The sequence below is a fragment of the Trichosurus vulpecula genome, chromosome 4 (assembly GCF_011100635.1).
Source record: "Trichosurus vulpecula isolate mTriVul1 chromosome 4, mTriVul1.pri, whole genome shotgun sequence".
NCBI lineage: Eukaryota > Metazoa > Chordata > Mammalia > Diprotodontia > Phalangeridae > Trichosurus > Trichosurus vulpecula.
Genome location: NC_050576.1, coordinates 91,002,575 through 91,015,423, shown reverse-complemented (window position 1 = coordinate 91,015,423; position 12,849 = coordinate 91,002,575). Strand labels below are relative to the sequence as shown.

The 12,849-nt window shown below is 36.6% G+C and overlaps 1 protein-coding gene across 1 annotated transcript in view; it reads right to left on the bottom strand.

The window, feature by feature from the left end:
* The window catches only part of CDC73 (cell division cycle 73), a 177,645-nt gene that overhangs the window by 143,079 nt on the left and 21,717 nt on the right, over positions 1–12,849 (bottom strand). The window contains exon 7 of the mRNA XM_036755342.1: positions 11,276–11,492. Coding sequence (XP_036611237.1) covers positions 11,276–11,492 — 217 coding nt within the window. The remainder of the gene's footprint in view (positions 1–11,275; positions 11,493–12,849) is intronic.

Sequence of the window (12,849 nt, the reverse complement as noted above, 5' to 3'; positions counted from 1 at the left end):
GGAATTCTCATTAACTGGAGAATGGCTGAACAAGTTATGATATATAAATTTAATGGAACACTATATTGCTATAAGAAATGATGAGAAGGCAGATTTCAGAAAAAGCTAGAAAAACTTACATGAACTGAAGCAATGTGAAGTGAGCAAAACCAGGAGAACATTATACACAGAAACAGCAACACTGTGTAATGATCAACTATAACTGACTTAACTCTTCTCACAATACAATGTACGAGCCAAGACAATTCCAAAATACTCATGATGAAAAAGGCTATCCACATCCACAGAAAAAACTGATGGAGTCAATGTAGATCGAAGCACACTACTTTCACTTTATTTTTTTCACAGTTTTTTCCCTTTTGCAAACTATAATTTTTTCTTGCAAACTGTTTCTTCCTTCATACTAATATGGAAATAGGTTTTGCATGATTGAAAATATATTATCTATAACAAAGTGCTTACCATCTTAGGGAGGGGAGAGAGAAAAGAGGGAGAAAATTTGGAAGTCAAAATTTTATTTTAAAAAATGAATGTTAAAAACTATCTTTACATTAATTAGAAAAAAATAAAATACTACTTAAAAACTAAAATTTTTTTAAATATTCCTATAGATATTATTGGTCCTTTATTCCTCCAAATGAATTTCACCTTAACTTTTGTTCTAGCTCTATAAAATAACCCTTTGAAAGCTTGAGTGTAATGATGATGATAAGCATTTCTATAATGTTTTAAGGTTTGCAAACTGTTTCTCAATTATCTCATTTTATTCTCACAACAACCCTGGGAGGGAGGTACTACTATTATTCTCATTCTGTAGATGAAAAAAACTGAGGCGGAGAGAGGTAAACTGACTTGCCCAAAGTCACACAGCAGTAATTGTCTGAACCTAAATTTTATTTCAGACCTTCCTGACTCCAAATTCAATAATGATCAAGTAATTTAGATAGTACTGTCATTTGCAGATAATGGCTTAGACAAAATAGTGAGCAATTAAAATTTCTCTAATTATTTAGATATGTCTTTATTTGTGCAAAGTGTTCTACAGTTGTACTCATATAGAACCTGTGTGTGTGTATGTGTGTGTGTGTGTGTCTGTGCACACACGCATGCATGCATGTGTGTCTGTCTTTGCAGGTAGATCTATAAGAATTTTCTCTTTAGAATATTTTTTATAATTACTTTATATGAAATTTCTTTCCTCCTGATGGGTCATTGGTAATATGAAGAAATGCTAATGATTTTAAAGGTTTATTTTATATCCTACAACTGTGTTAAGGTTCTTAGTTGTTAACTTTTTAGTTGACTCTTTATGGTACTGTAAGTAATCCACTACGTCCTCTATAAAAACTAATAATTTTGTTTCCTCTTGGTCTACACACTTATTTCCTCTACTTATTTTTTTCTTATTTTATTGGCATATTTAGCATTTCTAGCAGTATATCAAATAGTAACAGTGACAATAGACATCTTTGCTTTAACCCTGATCTTACTGAAAAGGCCTCTTTTTATCCTTGTTATATGTGAGGGTGGCTCTTGGCCTTACATAGATATGATTTGTCGTATTAAGGAAAAATCTAATTTATAACTATGCTTTCTAGTATTTTTTAAAAAAGGAATAGGTTTTATCTTCTTAAAAATGTTTGCTGCATCATGTCATAATCACGATTTGTTTTTATTTACTATTAATATAGCCAATTGTAATTTTCCTACTACTGACCAAACCCTGAATTAACTTTAGACTAACAATCCTAAAGACTTTGTGGGTCAAAAAAGAAATCCTAGAAACAATCAATAATTTCATTAAAGATAAAGACAACAATGACACAATGTTTCACATAGTAGACATGTAATCATAACAGTCCTTAAGAGAAAATGTGTATCTCTAAATACTTTCATCAATAAAGCAGGAAAAACAAAACAAAACCAGATCAATGAATTGGGAATGCAACTAAAAATGCTAGAAAACCAACAAATAAAACAGCCTAGTTAGAAATCCTGAAAATCAAGGAGGAGATTAACAAAACTGAAAACAAAAAAATTAGACAAAACTAGCAGCTGGTTTTTAGGAAAAAAGGTAAACCATTAGCTATTTTGATTTTTTTAAAATAAAGAAAAAACAAATTTCCAGTATCAAGCATGATAAAGTTAAATTCACATTAAATGAAAAGAAATAAAAGAAGTTATTTCAAAGTATTTTGCCAATTATGTGCCAATAAAAGCAACAACCTAAATGAAATTAACCTTTACAAAAATATCTAATTCCCAGATTAATAAAACAAAAAGAAAAACAGGGCTAAAAAAACCCAATCTCAAGAACAGAAAATAAAAAAAGCCATAAGTTAGCTCCCAAACAGGGAGGGAAAAAAAAAACCAGGATCAGCTGGAATTAGGCACAAATTAATTCTCACAAACACTCAAAGAACAATTAATTCCAATAGTACAAAAGCTGAAAAATTGAGAAAGAGTCCTAACAATCTATGATACAAATATAGTCTCAATATCTAACCCAAGAAGAAACAAAACAAAGAAAGAAAACTACAGAGCAGTATTTCTAATAAATAGCAAGGCAAAAATTTTAAATAAAATATCAGCAAGAGGATTATAGTGACATGTCACAAAGAAAACACATTATGACCAGGTTAGACTTATAGCTCAGAATGCAGGATTGATTCAATGTTTGGGAAACTTTAGGTTGTTTTGGTTTTTCAATGACTCATAGTCACCATAAACATGAATTACTGTAGCATAACGTGGACCAGTCAGTCAACAAGCATTTATGAAATGCCTACCACGTTCTGGGCACTGTGCTAAGGACTGGGGATAGATAAAAAGATAGGCAAAAAGTCCCTGCCCTCAAGGACTATACACTATGAGAGGAGAACTAGCATATCAATACCTACATAAATAGAAGATATATCCATAGTATAGAATCTAAAAAGAAAAGTTATGAGAAGCTGGGAAAACATAGAAATGCTTCCTACAGAAGGCAGGATTTGGGCTAAGCCTTTAAAGTAACCTGGGAAACTAAAACGTGGTGGACAGGAAAGAGCATTCAACACACCATCAGTGCAAAGGCATCAAGACAGGACATGAAGTGTCATATTTGAGGAACTGTAAGTACACTGCCACTGGATCACAGAGTACATAGAAAAAAATAAGGGGGCAGAGCCAAGATGGCGGCTGGAAAGCAGGGACTTGCATGAGCTCCCTGTCAGGTACCTCCAAAAACCTATAAAAAAAAAAGGCTCTGAACAAATTCTAGAACTGCAGAAAGCACAAAACAGCAGAGGGAAGCAGGGATCCAGTCCAGGACAGCCTGGATGGTGGCTGGATGAGGTCTATCATGCACGGAGTAGAGGGGAGCGGAGCTCTCAGCACGGATGGCGGCAGGACCAACCAGACCAGGAGCCGGGCAGAACAGGCCCTAGCACCCTGAATCAGTAAGCTGTGGCAGTTACCAGACTTTTCAACCCACAAACACCAAAGACAACAGAGAAGGTTAGTGGGAAAAGCTGTCGGGGAGAGAGTGAAAAGAGTTCATGGTTCGGTCACCACCCCGGGGGTGGCAGGGGTGGTGCAGCTACAGAACTACAGCCACAGTTGCTTTTAGCCCCAGGCCCACCTGGTGGGAGGAATTAAGTGGCAGATCAGAACAGGAGAGCAGAGCCTGCTTAAGATTTGAGTCAGGTCCCGGTTGGCGGTTCTTGGAGGAGGAGGAATGCTGCTGGGGCAGAGCTGGCTGTATAGAAATAGCTCTAAAATCAATGGCGCATGCCCTCAAGCTTGGAACAAAGTACTCTTTGCTCTACAAGCAGTCATACCCCAATGAAAAACTTAAGGATCAAGTAAGTTGGCTGGGAACATGGCCAGACAGCGAAAACACACTCAGATTCAGTCTCAGACTTTGGATTCTTTCTTTGGTGACAAAGAAAGCCAGAAGAAATTAACAAAGTCAAAGAGCCTACATCAAAAGCCTCCAAGAAAAACATGAACTGGTCTCAGGCCATGGAAGAGCTCAAAAAGGATTTGGAAAAGCAAGTTAGAGAAGTAGAGGAAAAATCGGGACGAGAAATGAGAATCATGTGAGAAAACCATGAAAAACAAGTCAATGACTTGCTAAAGGAGACCCCAAAAAATACTGAAAAAAATATTGAAGAAAACAACACCTTAAAAAATAGACTAACTCAAATAGCAAAAGAGCTCCAAAAAGCCAATGAGGAGAAGAATGCCCTGAAAGGCAGAATTAGCCAAATGGAAAAGGAGGTCCCAAAGACCACTTAAGAAAATACTACCTTAAAAATGAGATTGGAGCAAGTGGAAGCTAGTGACCTGATGAGAAATCAAGATATTATAAAACAGAACCAAAGGAATGAAAAAGTGGAAGACCACGTGAAATATCTCATTGGAAAAACCACTGACCTGGAGAATAGATCCAGGAGAGAGAATTTAAAAATTATTGGACTACCTGAAAGCCATGATCAAAAAAAAAGCCTAGATATCATCTTTCAAGAAATTATCAAGGAGAATTGCCCTGATATTCTAGAATCAGAGGGTAAAACAGAAATTGAAAGAATCCACAGACTGCCTCCTCAAAAAGATCACAAAAAGGTAACTCCTAGGAATACTGTCGCCAAATTCCAGAGCTCCCAAGTCAAGGAGAAAATACTGCAAGCAGCCAGAAAGAAACAATTTGAGTATTGCGGAAAAACAATCAGGATAACACAGGATCTAGCAGCTTCCACATTAAGGGATCGAAGTTGCTTGGAATACAATATTCCGGAGGTCAGTGGAGCTAGGATTAAAACCAAGAATGACCTACCCAGCAAAATTGAGTATCGTGCTCCAAGGCAAAATATGGGCTTTCAATAAAATAGAGGACTTTCAAGCTTTCTCAGTGAAAAGACCAGAGCTGAACAGAAAATTTGACTTTCAAACACAATAATCAAGGGAAGCATGAAAAAGTAAACAAGAAAGAGAAATCATAAGGGACTTACTAAAATTGAACTGTTTTGTTTACATTCCCACATGGAAAGATGATGTGTATGATTCATGAGACCTCAGTATCATAGTAGCTGAAAGGAATATGCATATATATGTATATATGTGTATGTACATATATACATATGTGTGTGTCTATGTATGTACATACGTAGGTGTACATATATATATATAGAGAGAGAGAGAGACAGAGAGACAGAGGGCACAGGGTGAGTTGAATACGAAGGGATGATATCTAAAAAAATAAAATCAAATTAAGGGATAAGAGAGGAATATATTGAGAGAGGGAGAAAGGGAAAGCTAGAATGGGGTAAATTATCTCACATAAAAGTGGCAAGAAAAAGTGGTTCTGTAGGAAGGGAAGAGGGGCAGGTGAGGAGGAATGAGGGAATCTTGCTCTCCTCAGATTTGACCTGAGGAGGGAATTGGGTATCTTACCCCACAGGAAAGGAGGAAGAAGATAAAAAAGGGGGGACGATAGAAGGGAGGGCAGATGGGGAGGAGGTAATCAAAAACAGTTTCGAAAAGGGACAGGGTCAAGGGAGAAAATTCAATAAAGGGGGATAGGTTAGGAAGGAGCAAAACATAATTAATCTTTCACAACATGAGTATTGTGGAAGGGTTTTACATAATGATACGCATGTGGCCTATGTTGAATTGCTTGACTTCTTAGGGAGAGTGGGCGGGGAGGGAAGAGGGTAGAGAATTTGGAACTTTAAGTTTTAAAAACAGATGTTCAAAACCAAAAAAATAAGTTTTTGCATGTAACTAGAAAATAAGATACACAGGCAATGGGGCATAGAAATTTTATCTTGCCCTACAAGAAAGGAATGGAAAAGGGAATGGGAGGGGAGTGGGGTGACAGAAGGGAGGGCTGACTGGGGAATGGAGCAACCAGAATACACGCCATCTTGGAGTGGGCGGGAAGGAAGAAATGGGGAGAAAATTCGTAATTCAAACTCTTGTGAAAATCAATGCTGAAAACTAAATACATTAAATAAATTAAATTAAAAAAAAAGAAAAAAATAAGATAAAAGGTAGGAAAAGCAGAAGCACATCATTTGGCAACCTAAGCCCCAGCCACACATAACGGGAGATAGAACCAGACTAGCACCTAGATTACTACACTGCCAATACAGCCTAAGCCACAGCAGGAGAAACAATCAGGAAATCACCTGGGAAACAAAGCAGCTAAAATCTTGCAGGAGAAGCCCTCTACCAGGACAAAAGAAAACATCTGTCAGACCAATCAGGCTCAAAGCAAGGGATAGAGTCAACTCTAGCCTCCACGTGGGCAAGGAGACATAGTAGGGGACAAGCCAAAATCTAACCTCAGTCCCCAGCTCTTGCAACAGGATATTGAATCAAACCGAAGAATTCCTACAGATGGTAGGGCCTAGTTTTGTTGCCACATCTAAGGAAAAGCAAAGCCCACACACATTATCCAAAGAGGCCAGGATAAGAAAAGATGTTCGGAGTGAAGAAACAATATAGAGTGAGAGAAGCCCAAAAAGTCAACCTAGAAGAGTAATCCCACAAAATATCCAAGTACTTGAGTTCCAGAAGAAGAAAATGCCCTGGCTAAAATTGTACCTGGAAAAATTAAGTAAAAGATACCACAGGTAAGAGTTAAGTGAAATGACAATGAGAGGGGAAAATGGCTTGCTCTGTCTGGGACAACAGCTTGTCCACCTGATGTAGTACAACAGGTGGACAAGCTGTTGTCCCAGACACAGCAAGCTTTCTTAGGTAAGGATTACCCTGCCCTCTAAGCAATTAATTCTCCGTGCCATTTAATAACCAAGCCAAGTTCTTAAGCTAAACCAGCTGACATCATTACAACATTCTTCACCTTTGCTCTCCCATCTCTGCACTGAAAAGGGTGAATGGATTTTATCACGTGTTACCTAAGGTAAGGATCGATTTTTACAGTGATGCAGAATTCAGCTTTGTTTTAGTTTTCTTTTTGTTTACATTATTGTAGTCATTGTATATAGTTTTCTGGTCCTGTTTTACTTCATTGTGGATCAGTTTATACAACTCTTCCTGGGTGAAACTTCTTTTTAGTCATCTTTTCTGTAACCGCATAATGAGGTACTTATCTGCATTGAATTTTTTTTTCTTATTTTGATTATGTAATGACTAGATTTTACTGGGAAAAAGTACATTATTTAAAAACTTTGCCTCTTGAGCATTTTGATGGCAAAAATATACTATTGAATAATACAGTTCTCCTTTGTCACTGAGCATGACTTTAAAAAGTCTTAGTTGTCTACCCAAATTAATCAATAGACATTTATTTAAACACCTAATGTGGGTCAGTCATTCTGCCAGATACTGAGGATACAGTATCAAAAAACCTCAATTTCACTTCTCTCTTCTTCCTCTCCCTGCCTCTTCTTTCCTCACTTCTTTCTATCCCCTCAACCCCCATTACTGTTCATGTTATTTGCATAACTACAAATTTGGGATGGAAAGGAAATGATTCACAGTACTAAGAAAAAATTTACAGCATTCTGAAACTCAAAATTTTACTGATCACTAGAATTGTCCAATATATTCCGTAACTTTGCTGTCTTTACCTCCCTTAGATATCTGGTAAACCAATGCCTACCAAATGGTGTTGTCTCTAGCACAAATCTCTTCCGTATGCACTTTTTCCAGATTGGCTGCTTCTTTCAGTCTTTACTCTCTGTATTGTCTTTAAGGCGTGTTTGTAAAGCAAATACTTCTTGAGGTCTAATTTTCTTTTTAAGAATTCTTCAAATGCCTCTCTTTTATTGAACATCCATATTCTTTCAGCAATGATTTGGTTCAGCTTTTCACAGTGTTACCTTGGGCTGCATCTTGATCTCCTCTGGACTTTGCAGCACATTATTAGAATCTATAGATTCCTTCCTTAGATTTCTGGTGAGTACAGAATAGTCTTTATGTTATATTTATGTTATTAAATTTTCCTTTCCTTTATATATTCTGGTTGCTTTCAGAATCTGTTGTTTGTCTTTGGACTTGTTTACCGTAGCCACTATATGTCTTGGAGTTTTCAGAATAGGGTAATTTTGGGGTTTTTTGTTATTGCTGTTTTTTCTGGAGGCTATCTGTGGATTCTTTTAATCGGCATTTTGTTCTACTGTGCAAGTCATAGATTCTGCTTTCATAAATCTTATTTCTCTAAGTCATTGGGGAACATCTTGCTAGTGGTTGCATGCTTACTTGGGAATCCATAGGGCTCTCTGCCTTCTCATGTGTTGGTCAATTTTTCTTTTTCTTGCAATATTTATTCACAGGTATCTGGACTTGTTTAGCAGATCTGGAGGCCAAATTCCTTTCTGTTATTAATATCTACTTAGGCTTAAGGTCTTTAACTGAGTGTTACTCCTCAGACCTTTGGCAAACTAAGTCTCTTTTTTTTCTTTTTATTTCTCTATTGCTCAGTTTTATACTCTTTCTGCTTTAGGAGGGAATCCCCCCAGTCATGAACTTCAAAGTTATTTTAGTCTCCTCCCACATAAGAGTATTCACCTTTCACTGACCTCAGTCTCTGCCCCAAGTGACTTATAAGGGGATACAGCTGGCCTCAACTAGATGCCAGTCCCTTCTGTTTCATGCCTAGCAGAATACCACACACACACCACAGGGCTTGTGCCCTGCCCCCATTCCCTCTCTTCCTTAGTTCTCTTCAACCCCACAGATCCAGTCAGTTGCTAACCTTGATATCTTTACCTCTCCATGATGTCTCATACTCATCGCTCACATTCAGTCCCTTGCTATATTCTCACAAAACTACCTACCTTAGACCTTAGTTCAAATCCTCAACCTCTTTTGCCTAGATCATTCCACAAGCCTCGTAATTGGCCTCTATGCCTCAAGTCTGTCCTACACACTGCTGCCAAAATGTGGTCTGACGATGTCATTCCCCTATTCAATTAACTCCAGTGGTTCCATAAAATCCTATAGAATAAAATTATAAACGCTTCTATTGAGATTTTAAAGGCTTTCATAACCAGGCCCCAACCTCAAACATTTCCAACCTCATTGTATGTTACTTCCTCTGCAACACCCTGTAATCCACCAAAACTGGCCTTCTCTCTATTCCTCAAGAGACACCCCATCTTGTCTCTGTGCCTCTGCACTGGCCTTGACCTACAGTGGGAATGTCCTCTCTCCTCTCTTCTGTCTAATAAAATCCTTCTAATCCTTCAAGATGCAGTTCAAGTACTGCTTTCTACAGTATAAAGCCTATCCTGAACCCCACTGCTAGTACTGTCTCTCCCATACTACCTTGCTGTTAACTAATTTGTATTTATCTTCTTTACGATAGTGAGTTCATATGTTATAAGCACACACAGACAATTTCCCATATTAGAATGTAAAACTCTCTGAATGTGGACACTGTTTCACTTTTTTTTATTTGCATCCATAGCACCTAGCGCACTGCTTGGCACACAGGAGGAGCTTAACAAATGCTTATTATTCCACCTAAGCCTTGACCTGCCACCTTTGGCCTCCTCTAACTTAGCTCCAGACCTCTACAGCACTTCCTGGGTGTCTCCAGCCATGCAACCATGTGTCTTTCCAACTCCCTCTTCACATCTGATTTGCAATACAACTGTGTCAGGTAGATGTTACTGCTATCACCCTCTCAGTTTTATATAGAAGAAAACAGGCTCAGGGAGGTGAGGTTGTTTGCCCAAGTTTAGCACAGCACTAGGCACTTAGAGCTTATTTAATGTTTTATCAATCAGTTGATTAATTGAATAATGTTCTAGAGAAGGATTGCAATATTTAAATAAAATTCATAAATTTTATATTAAATGATGTATTTTTTTAAAATGTTGCAAACTGCAAATATTCATTAGGGTCTATGCTGATTCCACACAAAGATAAAATATTAAGTTTGAGCTTTAATTTTAAAGCTTATACTTAATCACATCCATATGAAAGCTGGCTAGGCAGACCTCTACCCTTGTCTAATAAACACAATATTATAACTGAATTGAAGAGCTGTAACATACAGTGACAATCAAAGAAAAGACACAAAATATAACTTCATGGATAAATTTTTGAATTTGCAAGTACTTCTTCAAACATATGTCACTGGGCCTAAGAAAAGTAAAAGAATATAACTTTAAAAGAAAATGTCAAGCAATAGCCAGCCATATATAATCACCTCTTAAATTTCTGAAATCATCAAAATGCCCAAGAAACCTAAGTTTTGATAATACAGAGGTAACCAGTATCTTTTTACAACTATTCTATTATTACTGACCCCAGGCAAGTAAGTCTTTGACCAACAAATATTAAAAATTCTGGCAAGTATACTCCTGACACTTTTAACAGAGAATTACAGATGAAGTTAGACAAATGTCTCATTTATAAGATTCATCTATGAAATAATCCTCCAAGAAGAATAAGATAATTTTATTATTGTAGTATTAAAAAGCAGAACTGCAAAATACAGATCTAGGACACTATAATTGATTTAATATTAACTGATGCACTCATATATAAATTTAAACTCAAATATGACTAGTGATTAAGGCAAATAAAAATAAGTCTGGAGCCATAAAATAACTATTATTTAACATACATTCTTCCCTGAGTGAAAGACTTTTTAAATTTATGTTTTTCCTTATCATTTATAATTTGTGATATAATGAAAAGAACACTGGATTTGAACTCAGAAGATCTGTTTAAATTGCAATTCTGATTCTTACTAGCTGTGCAAACTTGGGCAAACAACCTCCCTTTCCTGAACCTAAGTTCTCATCTATAAAGCCAAGGTAATAGCTGCAATACCTATCTCATAGTGTAATAAGGATAAAGTAATAAGGATAAAATTTATGACATACATAGTTTTCTCCCAGTAGAATGAACTCTTTGAGGACAGGGACTGTTTCATTTTTGTTTTTATATCCCTAGCATCTGTTACAGTGCCGTGTTTATTTAACTTTAAATGCTTATTTGTTAAAGGAAAGGTCCGGGCAAAGTGTATTGTAAGATTTTATAAACCTTAAAGAACTATATAAATTTCAGCTAGTTAAGTGGAAATAAAGGAATAATTTTTTTTCAGCAGGAAAAATGCTAGCATGTCAATTAAACACATTTGACAGGTGGCTAGGAAACAGCAGAGCAAAGTTAGTTTATCTATAAAAGAATGGAACTGGAAACCTCGGTTTCATGAGCATTCAGTTTTAACCAACTAGTACAACGAATCCTAGGTTAAAAGGATGATACCAGAGCATAAAACACTACATATAAAATTTTAAAAGATTACCTTTCCTGTGCTTTGCAGAATAGTAGTTCTTGTCCTCCATACTCTCTCTCGACTCACAATATCTCTGGTCACATCTACCTCAGCATCAACAAAACTTCTTTGCTTAAGTGCAGTTATGTCATCATCTAGATCAGTCTTGATAGTAGACCTTTTCTTGGCCATAATTTTAGCTTTGATTGCAGCAATTTTTTCCACAGACATAGCCTCAGATAAGGATCTAAAGGCAGAAACATTGATTTTAGTTTTCATCAAAGGGAAAAAAAATCACCTATGATAAATTATAGTATCATTTTCTTTATATTTAGAAGTTCCTCCTTAAAGAGACAGCAAATATAAACTGCAGAAATTAAAATTCTACTTAGACTCTTGCTTCAACAATCCAATAGGTACTTATTAAGTGACCCCTAAGTGACAGGCACTATGTCACACAATGAGGATATAAAGTCAAACAAGAACAATCCCCATTCTCATGGAGGAACCTCTACTGGCATATAGAACATATTCACAGATAAGTTATTAAAAATACATAAACAAAATAAATAGTTATTTCAGGAAGGGACACAATAACAAAAACTGGAGATTCAGAAAAGGCTTCTTGTATGAAGTGGCACTTGAGCTAGACTCTCCAAGTGACTTCAGTGCAAATATACTGCATCCCAGGGATGCAGGCCATACTATACAAAGAAGAAATGTTGTACACCACAAACAACCGAAAGTAGGCCAGTTTAGTTCAAACATAAAGTACATCTAGGGGAGAAATACTGGGAAATAATTCTGGAAAAATAAGTTGGAGTCAGACAATGAGGGACCTAGAAGGCAAAGGGCCCAGGACAGACCCCTGGAATATATCCACACATAGGGGACAGGATATGAAAGATGAACTTGAAAAGGACTCTAGAAAGTAGTCAGACTGGAGGGAAAAGAAAAAGTATCAGGAAAAGCTTGGGAAGTGAGAGTACCTAGAAGGGAGTGGTTAATGTCATTCTACAGAGGTAAAGAAGGACAAGGAGTAAGAAAAAGCCATTTGATTTAATTAAAAATCACTGGTTACTCTGGACAGTTTCAATTTAGTGGCAAAATTGGAAGTCAGACTGAAAGGAACTGAAAAGTAAGAGGTGACGAAAGGGGAGCAACAAGCACAGACAGATTTTTCTACAAATCTGGATATGAAAGTGAGGCAAGACATAGGACAATAACTTGAGAAAACAGTACAATCAAGTGAAGATTTTGAAAGATCAGGATGCTTGTGGATAGAAGAGGGGGAGAAAGTGGATAAGCAGAGACTGAAAATGATGACAAGAAAGGGTATGATTAGTTCATACATATCTCTCTCCCTGCTACTTCTCAGTATTTGTGTAGGTTTCCCCCACATACACACAGAACTGTAGGTTTCTTGAGAACAAAATCTAGTTCATATTTATTTTTCTATCAAAAAAGCCCAGCACAATGCCTCACACAGAGTAGGCACCTAATGAATGTTTAATGAAGCAAATATATTTTGATCAAATCTGAAAGGTGTCTACAAATAAGGGTTATATTATGAAATAATCTATCAATAATTCCTCAGGGAAAAA